The 9,753-nt window shown below is 50.1% G+C and overlaps 1 protein-coding gene across 1 annotated transcript; it reads right to left on the minus strand.

Moving 5' to 3' along the window:
• Window positions 1-4,819: 4,819 nt before the first annotated feature.
• Window positions 4,820-8,080, minus strand: LOC119313103 (the record flags this gene model as incomplete). Its single annotated transcript, XM_037588911.1, has 3 exons — window positions 6,416-8,080; window positions 6,047-6,301; window positions 4,820-5,794 (listed from the first exon to the last, which is right to left on the minus strand). Coding segments are annotated over exons 1-3 (2,895 nt in total), but the record flags the coding sequence as incomplete, so codon positions are not given.
• Between the last annotated feature and the right edge of the window lie 1,673 nt (window positions 8,081-9,753).

Below are 9,753 nucleotides of genomic sequence, written 5' to 3' on the forward strand. Positions count from 1 at the left end.
AATTACTACCTCCTTCACTGGCGCCTCATCAAGGCCTAACAGTTCACGAAGAGTAATACCTAAGTTGGCCGCTTGTTCTCTGGCACTCGTTACAGTCAATCCCTGTGCTGCCGCAGCTTGTATGATCTCGGGGGCATCCAGACAGAAGGCTTCCACTATAAGCGGGGCAATCGATTGTTTACTTTGTTCCCCGAGCTGGGCAACTTGTTTCCCGCTTTTTTTACTTTCGGCCTTCTCCCGCTCTTTGTTCTCCTTGAACATGAGTGCCTGCCTGCGAAGTTCACGTGCATAGTCGTTAGGCAGATTCTTCGCGGCTTGGGACGGTGTGCTCAAAAATGACTTAGCCCACTTCTTTTGCTCATCAGAAAATACTGGCTTGGGCTCGGGCTCTCTTTTCTTCTTGCAGTCCGCCTTCCATTTCTCCAAATCAGCAGCCGTGGCCGCGTCGACTTCCTCGGCACTACGTTCCCAAGGCCTTGTGGGGAGAGGCTTCAGTGATGGCTCCGGTACCTTTGTGGTCTTAGGTACATAAGGGTCCGGGTTAATAATCCAGGACTGCTTCTGCTTCTTTGCCGGAGGTGGATTGGGGGGCGGCGTCTGATCACCCGCCGGACGAGGACTGGGGGGCGGCGGCTGATCACCCGCCGGACGTTGTGGACTGGGGGGCGGCGTCGGCTGACGTGACGGAGGTGTAGGTGAACCGCCACCACCACCACCACCACCACCGCCGCCACCGCCACCACCACCACCGTAGGGGGGTGGACTTGTTGTCCTTGGCGCCTCGCCTGGAAACTTGATAAACTTCTTTTGCCATAGAATGAAATGGCGCTTGACATCTCCAAGTCTTTTCTCCCCTTCAGGTGTAGCAATGTCAATCTCCAGGTCCTCAAACCCTTGGACTATGTCCTCCACCGTGACACGAGCATAGCCATCTTGAATGGGGTTGTTGTGGTGGAGTGCTCCAGGTAAACATCGTAAAGCACTGCCGATGGCTACCTTCATGGACATGTTCCCGATAGGATAATACATATGACATTCTTTCATCTCCTTTATATCGTCCACGGGGTAGCGAGGAGGCTCCGGTGAAGTAATTTCGACCACCAGAGGCTCCGGTGCAGTAATTTCGACCACCAGAGGCTCCGGTGCAGTAATTTCGATCGTCGGTGCATCTGCACCAGCCGGTGGGGCCTCCGTGGAAGCCACGCTGCTTCTCCGCTGCTGGCTTCCGAGATCCGCTGGATGATCTTCATGCTGCACCCGAGCTGCATCTCTTTCGGCTACTAGTACACTCATGGTTTTCTTCATCACATCCATTTCCGATGCCAACCGCGCCACAACATCTGCTTCCCGATCCATCTTTCTCTTACGGCTTCTGTAACCGTACGGGTCATCGTTCTGGGGGAACCCTATTTTCCACGGAATGTGCCCCATGCCTCGTACACGTCCTCCGTGTTCAGGATTCCCGAGGGCTTTTGTCAGCGCGTCGTTCTCTCTGTTGAACTTGATCTTCCCCTGTTGAGCATCCCTCATTGCGTTAATAAGGGCTTGGGTGGGTTTAATTAATTTGCCCCGGTAAACACACTCCCCTCTCTCCGGGTTCAGCGTTCCCCCATGCCCGTACCACCAGCTTTTGGCCCTTGGGTCCCATCCCTCCGTACCTGGACGGATTCCTCGCGCCCTCAGCTCGTTCTCCATCTTCTCCAACCTAGGCACCCAAATGCGATACCCTCCTGGCCCCATAACATGATTGTACTCCTTCTTAGCCGCATTTTCCTTATTTTTTTTTCGATATTTGAATGAACTGCTCCGATTTCTTTTGCTTCACAAATTCTGGCCAATCATGTTTCAGTTTCTCATATTGTCCTTTGAAATCCGGAGTCTTGTTCTGCTTGACAAAGCCATGGGCTAGATTTTGCTTGAATTTCCGGAATGCGTCGGCCATCTTATGAAGAGCGAACTGTTTGACTAGCCTCCTCCTCTCCTTGTTTTCCTCAATCTTGTTACCCTCCTCATCGAATTTGTTGTATTCCGGAGGTAGAACGAAATGTTCCATAAGCTTCTTGAAGCAATCTTTTTTTGTTCTCTTACCGACAAAAGTGAAACCATCAATTCGTGCCTTCTTTGGCTCATTCCACTCCTGGACGGTGATCGAGACGTTGTCTCTAACAATGGCTCCGCATTGGCTGACAAACTTGGTGGCGTTCTTGTGGGGCTCCAGCGGCCTGCCGGTTGCACTGTCGACAACCTCGATGGTGCATGTTTCTCCTTGTTTCATCGTCTTGGTTGCGCCACGCTTTGACGACGTACTCGATTGTTTCGACGATCCGGCCGAGGGCTAAAATAAGAAAGAGTCGCGCGCGTTAGTACACACATATTTATTCAAATCAGTTAGTTTGTATCACCAGAGGCTCAATGTATATATATACCTCGGCGCCGGAGGTGGTTGCTACTTCCATTTGAAGATCGTCGTTTATCGACGTTTGTTCGGCATCATCTTGCTGACGGCGCCCTTCATCTTCACCGTCAAGGTTCAGATAAGAAGAGATATCATCTTCTTCTTCTCCGGTCGGCACATATAGAATATCGCCGTTTATGATGCCGAACATATGTGCTTCACCGTCCGGATCATAGTTGTCCATAATCGGGTCAGCTCTATCGTCCGCCATTATGTCAGTCCTGAAAACATGTAGTAAAAACAAATTAATTAAGTGAAGAAGGGGGGCGGTGGCGGTGGCGGTGGCGAAAGGGCGGTGGCGAAAGGAGGGGGCGAGGAAAGGGTGGGAGAGGGTGTCGCGGTAGAGCGCGAGACGGGGCGGCAGACGACGGCGTCACGGAGAGGGGAGGCGAGGACAACACATTTATAACCCTCGCCGTCCCCTCTCGATCCCTAAAAAAACACCGCGCGCATCGCCGCCCCCCTCGCCGCCCCTCTCCGTATAAACAAATTGTCCGAACAGAGCTTGGAGTAGAGTGGCTAGGGTTTGGCCAGGGATGCGGATGGAGACGAATATATGTGGGGTCGGGATGGCCCATGTGCAGGGCGGGGGGTGCTGGCCACACTCTTTTTTCTTTTCTTTTTCATTTCATTTCATTTTTTCTTTTCCTGTTTTTATCCTTTTCATCTTTAAAACAATTCAGTATATCAAAATATAGCAATGAAAAAAGATATTTGAGAAATCATAAAATGTATGTGAATTCAAAAAAATGAATCATAAAATGTTCATGGATACAAAAACATTGTGATTTTGCAAAAAAAAAGGTTTTCAAAAAATGTTGATGATTTTGTGGAAAAAACAGGAATAAAAACATATTGTGTATTCAAAAAATGTTTAGGGATTTCAGAATAGTTCACGTATTTAATTTTTTTCACTGATTCATGACATATTCGTGAATTTAAAAATTATTCGTGTATTTCAAAAAATTGATTTTATTAGACACAAAAAAATTCATCAAAACAAAAAAATATTAATGAATTCCAAAACATATTCTTTCTTCTTTCTTTCTTCTTTCTTTTTTTCTTCTTCCTTTTTTTTCTTCTTTCTTTTTTTCTTCTGTTGTTTTCTTCCTTTTTCTTTTTTTCTTCCTTTTTCCTTTTTTCTTCCTTTTTCTTGTTTTTCTTCTGTTTTTCTTTTGTTTTCTTCTTCCTTCTTTCTTCTTCTTCCTTTTTCCTTTTTCTTTCTTCTTCTTCTTCCTTTTTCTTCTTCCTTCTTCTTCTTCTGCCGGCGCGCGGAGGACGGCAGGCAGGGCCAGCGGGCGGCGGGCGGCGGGCGGCGGGCGGCGGGCAAGGGCGCAAGGCACGGGCGGCGGGCAAGGGCAGGGCACGGGCGGAGGCGGCGCTCACTGGGGACGGGGGCGGCGACGCGCAGGGCTTCGGCGTCGGCGTCGGCGTCGGGGCAGGGCTTCGGCGTCGGCGTCGGGGCAGCGCTTCGGCGTCGAGAGAGAGGAGAATGGGAAGTGGCAAAACTGCTAAGTGCAGTATTTATAGACGCACCTTTAGTCGCGGTTGGAGAGGCGGACCGCGACTAAAGGTACCCTTTAGTTGCGGTCCGCCTCCCCAACCGGGACTAAAGGATTTTGGCGCCGCTTCCGTTCCCGCGCAGAAAGACCCTTTAGTCGCAGTTGGGGACAACAACCGTGACTAAAGGGTACCCTTTAGTCGCGGTCCGCCTCCCCAACCGGGACTAAAGGTCTGTGCTAGAACTGGCGCGGTGCGGTGGGATGTTTAGTCCCACCTCGCTAGCCGAGAGGCTTCGACAGTGGTTTATAAGCGCGGCTGCGCTCACCACTTCGAGCTCCTCTCAAATGCAGGCTTACGGGCCTATTCTGTCACTATGTGCCTGTGGGCCTACTCGGCCTTCTGCGGGCCTGAATCCTGGCCCTTTAATGGGTTTCTAGTCGTATTCAGGCCGTGGTGGCCCAGTAGGTGGCATATTTCCTTTTTTCCTTTTTCCTTTTTTCTTCTGTTTTTTTCTTCTGTTTTTTTCTTATGTTTTTCTTCTGTTTGTTTTTTTCTTCTGTTTTTCCTTTTTTCTTCTGTTTTTTTCTTCTGTTTTTTTCTTCCTTTTTCCTTCTTTCTTCTTCTTCCTTTTTCCTTTTAAAATCAAAAACATAAAACTAATTCATTTTAAAATCTTAAAAATACAATTATATATCAAAAAAATCAGAAAAATAAAACTAATTCATTTTAAAACCCCTTGAAGGTTTGACAAAAGGTTTGATACATCATTCAGTTCATCGACCAAATACAAAGTTTGGTACAATAAATTATTACATATCAATTCTTCCCTTGTGTCCCTGCTTGCTTACGATTGTGCCGTATCCATGGAGCATCCTCATCATTTAACTTAATGCTTGGGTCAATGTTCACTTTGAAGGGCGGAATTTCACCAAACATATTATAATCTTCTGACATGTCTGTCTTGTCCTCCACTCCCACGATGTTTCTTTTCCCTGAAAGAACAATGTGGCGCTTTGGATCATCGCATGATGTACTGATCGTTTTCTTATCTTTCCGTTTCCTCGGTTTGCTACTCATGTCCTTCAAATAAAAAACCTGAGCGACATCTTTGGCAAGGACGAATGGTTCGTCAAGGTAACCAAGATTGTTGAAATCCACCATTGTCATTCCGTATTGCTCGTCCACCTTTACCCCACCTCCTGTTAGCTTGAACCATTTGCACCGGAACAAAGGGACCTTAAAGGAGGGCCCATAGTCAAGTTCCCATATCTCCTCTATGTAACCATAATATGTGACCTTTTGCCCATTCTCGGTTGCTGCATCAAAGCGGACACCACTGTTTTGGTTGGTGCTCTTTTTATCTTGGACGATCGTGTAAAATGTATTCCCATTTATCTCGTACCCTTGGAAAGTCGTTATAGTCGAAGATGGTGTCTTGGCCAACATGTACAGCTGATCTACAACATCATTGTCATTCATTAAATGTTTTCTCAACCAACTGCCGAAAGTCTCCATGTGGGCCTTCCTAATCCAGGATTCAGGCTTCCCCGGGTTGTCCGAGCGTAAAATATTCTTGTGTTTCTCAAAGTACGGAGCCACCAAGCTGGAATTGGTCAGTACAGTGTGGTGTGCTTCAGTCAGAGAATGGTCGTCCATACATATCGTTGATTTCCTTCCGATCGTGCCTTTTCCACTTAGTCTCCCCTCGTGCCGCGATCGAGGAAGACCAATCGGCTTAAGGTCAGGAACAAAGTCAACACAAAACTCAATTACCTCCTCATTTCCATAGCCCTTGGCGATGCTTCCTTCTGGCCTAGCACGGTTACGAACATATTTCTTTAATACTCCCATGAACCTCTCGAAGGGGAACATATTGTGTAGAAATACAGGACCGAGAACGAAAATCTCTTCGACTAGGTGAACCAGGAGGTGCGTCATAATATTGAAGAAGGATGGAGGGAACACCAACTCGAAACTGACAAGACATTGGATCACATCGTTCTGTAACCGTGGTAGAACTTCTGGATTGATTACCTTCTGAGAGATTGCATTGAGGAATGCACATAGCTTCACAATGGCTACTCGAACATTTTCCGGCAGGAGCCCCCTCAAAGCAATCGGAAGCAATTGTGTCATAATCACGTGGCAGTCGTGAGACTTCAGGTTTTGGAACTTTTTCTCCGCCATGTTTATTATTCCCTTTATATTGGACGAGAATCCAGACGGGACCTTCATACTGCTCAGGCATTCAAAAAAGATGACCTTCTCTTCTTTGGTCAGAGCGTAGCTGGCACGACCTTGAAACCATTCCGGATGCCGGTCATCAGGGTCTTTCAAACGTTGCTGGTCCTGCCGTGCTTCCTTTGTATCATTTGTCTTCCCATACACGCCCAAGAAGCTTAGGAGGTTCACGCAAATATTCTTCGTAACGTGCATCACGTCGATTGCAGAGCGGACATCTAGGACTTTCCAATATTCTAGCTCCCAGAATATAGATTTCTTCTTCCACATGGCTGCGTGCCCGTCAACTCCCTTCGGAACTGATTGTCCGCCAGGACCCTTTCCAAAGATGACTTTCAAATCCTTGACCATATCAAATACCTCAGCACCAGTGCGTTCCGCAGGCTTCGGCCGGTGATCTGCCTTGCCGTTGTAATGCTTGCCTTTCTTTCTTACTGGATGAATTTTTGGAAGAAATCGACGATGCCCAAGGTACACGTTCTTCTTACAATTTGGCAAATGTACACTTTCAGTCTCATGTAAGCAGTGCGTGCATGCATTGTATCCCTTATTTGACAGTCCCGAAAGGTTACTAAGAGCAGGCCAATCGTTGATGGTTACGAAAAGCAACGCTCGTAGGTCAAATTCCTCTTGTTTGTGCTCATCCCACACACGGACACCACCCCACAGCTGTAAAAGTTCATCAACTAATGGCCTTAGGTACACATCGATGTCGTTGCCGGGTTGCTTCGGACCTTGGATGAGCACTGGCATCATAATGAACTTCCGCTTCATGCACAACCAAGGAGGAAGGTTGTAGATGCATAGAGTCACAGGCCAGGTGCTATGGCTGGAGCTCTGCTCGCCAAAAGGATTCATGCCATCCGTACTTAGAGCAAATCTTATGTTCCTTGCGTCAGCTGCAAAATCTTTGAACCATCTGTCGATCTTTCTCCATTGCGTTCCATCTGCGGTGTGTCTCAACTCCCCGTCCGACTTACGGTCCTCTTTGTGCCATCGCAACAACTTGGCATGCTCTTTGTTCCTGAACCGACGTTTCAACCGTGGTATTATAGGAGCATACCACATCACCTTGGCGGGAACCCTCTTCCTGGGTTTCTGGCCCTCAACATCGTCACCAGGGTCATCGCCTCTGATCTTATAACGCAATGCAGTGCATACCGGGCATTCATTCAAATTCTCGTATTCACCGCGGTAGAGGATGCAGTCGTTGATGCATGCATGTATCTTCAGAACCTCTAAACCTAGAGGGCAGACAACCTTCTTTGCTTCGTACGTACTGGCGGGCAACTCGTTATCCTTTGGAAACATATTCTTCAACATTTTCAGCAAGTTTTCAAATGCCGAGTCAGCTACACCTGCCTCTGCCTTCCATTTCAGCAAATCCAGTGTGCAGCCCAGCTTTTTCAGACCATCATCGCATCCGGGGTACAGCGCCTTTCTGTGATCCTCTAACATGCGATCCAAATTCTCCCTCTCCTTTTCAGTTTCGCAGCGTCTCCGTGCATCAGCAATGGTCCGACCAAGATCATCAACGGGATCATCACGTGCCTCTTCTTCACCTTCCCCTTCACCTTCAGAGTCCTCCATGAAAGTATCACCGAAATGAGCAAGATAGCTTTCATCGATGAAATCATCCCCTTCTTCATCTTCTTCCATTATAACCCCTCTTTCTCCATGCTTGGTCCAACAATTATAGCTTGGCATGAAACCGTGCCGAAGCAGATGCATGTGAACATCTCTTGAGGAAGAGTAACCCTTCTGATTCTTACAGATAACACATGGACAGATAACAAAACCCCCCTGCTTGTTCGCATTAGCCACTACGAGGAAATCTTTCAAACCCGTAGTGAACTCGCCGGAGAGTCGGTTACCGTACATCCATTGCCGATTCATCTGCATTATTATAATATAAAATATATAATTAACCATCATGCATTTGTTAAACTAACTAGCTACAAACAATATAAATTAAACAATGAACTGCACACATGCATATTTTATCAATGACAAATCAAAGGTTCATCAAGTTGCTAACCGCGATCGAGGAGTGTGGCTCCAACACTTCATGTCATGTTTGTTTCATGCTCTTGGGGCATTTCATCAAACACCTTATGTGCATAAGAGGAACCAAAAGCAAACCTACACCCACTTGTGAAGAGAATGGCTCCAAATGGCTAAGTGTTGGCTGCTGGATGGGTATATATAGGGGAGGGGCTTTAGTTGCGGTTGGCCTGGCAAACCGTGACTAAAGGTGCCCGAAGGCCTTTAGTCGCGGTTGTCCTGGCCAACCGCGACTAAAGACCCTCACGTGCGCCAGCTGGCCACCGAGCGCCCTGGGCCCAGGCCTTTGGTCGCGGTTCACCTCCAGAACCGCGACTAAAGGTCCCATTAGTCGCGGTTCCTACAGCTTCGCGACTTATGGGGCTGGACGGAAGCCTGTTTTTCCACTAGTGGGGCATCTGGACAACGAGGCCGGTCGGCACATCTGACACCACGACCACACGCCAGGGTGCAGGCCCGGGGCCAGGGCCCCGTGTCGTGTATGTAGGAGATCGAGACGTCAGGCCTGTCCTGTTGATCTGGAGCGCTGCATCTTGCTCCGGCCAGCCCACCAGCTCCGGCCAAGACACCTTCACGCTGCCGGCGACTGCACCCGCGGGCTCACTTCTCCCCATTTTGCCAGGCGGTACCGAAACTTCCCTTGACTTGTGGCTGATAATATGCAAGTACTATGCAGTAAGCCACATTTGATGATACTTTATAGCAGCGAGAGTAAATTACTTCCGCGGACGACTCATCCTTCCCTCCCCTCCCCGACCCCACGCTCGCGCCGCCTCCCCAGGGGGCGGCCGGGGCGGCCCCCATCGCTCTCCTCTCCTCCCCCCTCCCCCGTGCTCCTCCCTCCCGCGGCCGCCGGCGGAGCCCCCGGATCTGGCCGGGCGGGCTGGCGGCGGCGGCCCCTTCCATCCCCCGTGTGCGCACCCCTTGACCCGGGGTCAGGGCTGGCGACGGGTGCCCTTCGGCCGGCGGCGGCCCGACGGCCTGGTGGTGGCTGGCGGCGGCCCGGCGCGATGGTGGCGCCGTCCTTTGGCGGCGGGGCGGGCTGGTGGCGCTGGTTGGCCGACGGCGCGCCCGGCCCAAATCTGGGCCCTTAGGGCCCATCTGGGTCCTAGCGGGTCGGCCCCCGGGAGTGTCCTTGTTGTCTGCGGCGTGGTGAGGAGGAGGAGCAGCTCGGATTTGGGGCGGCGGCTCCGTCGGCGTGCCGGCAGCAGCGCGAAGGCGGGAGCTTTACGGGCCCACGAGGGCTCGGCCGGGGCTGTGGGCCCATGGGCCTAGTGTGCTCCTGCTATTGCGTCCGGACGGCTACCGTCGCTGACGGTGGAGGTGGGGCCCTGCCGCGTGCCGACGGGCTGTTGCCCTAGTCCCGGCTCTGATTCCTTGCCGTGTTGTCCTCACTTCGCGGTGCTATGGTGAGATGGTATGAGGGCCTCATGACCGCGTTGGCGCACGGTGGTGGTTGGTTTGGTGGCAGGCTTCGGGGCGCCCGAGGT

The sequence above is a fragment of the Triticum dicoccoides genome, chromosome 5B (genome assembly GCF_002162155.2).
Source record: "Triticum dicoccoides isolate Atlit2015 ecotype Zavitan chromosome 5B, WEW_v2.0, whole genome shotgun sequence".
In the NCBI taxonomy this organism is placed as follows: Eukaryota; Viridiplantae; Streptophyta; class Magnoliopsida; order Poales; family Poaceae; genus Triticum; species Triticum dicoccoides.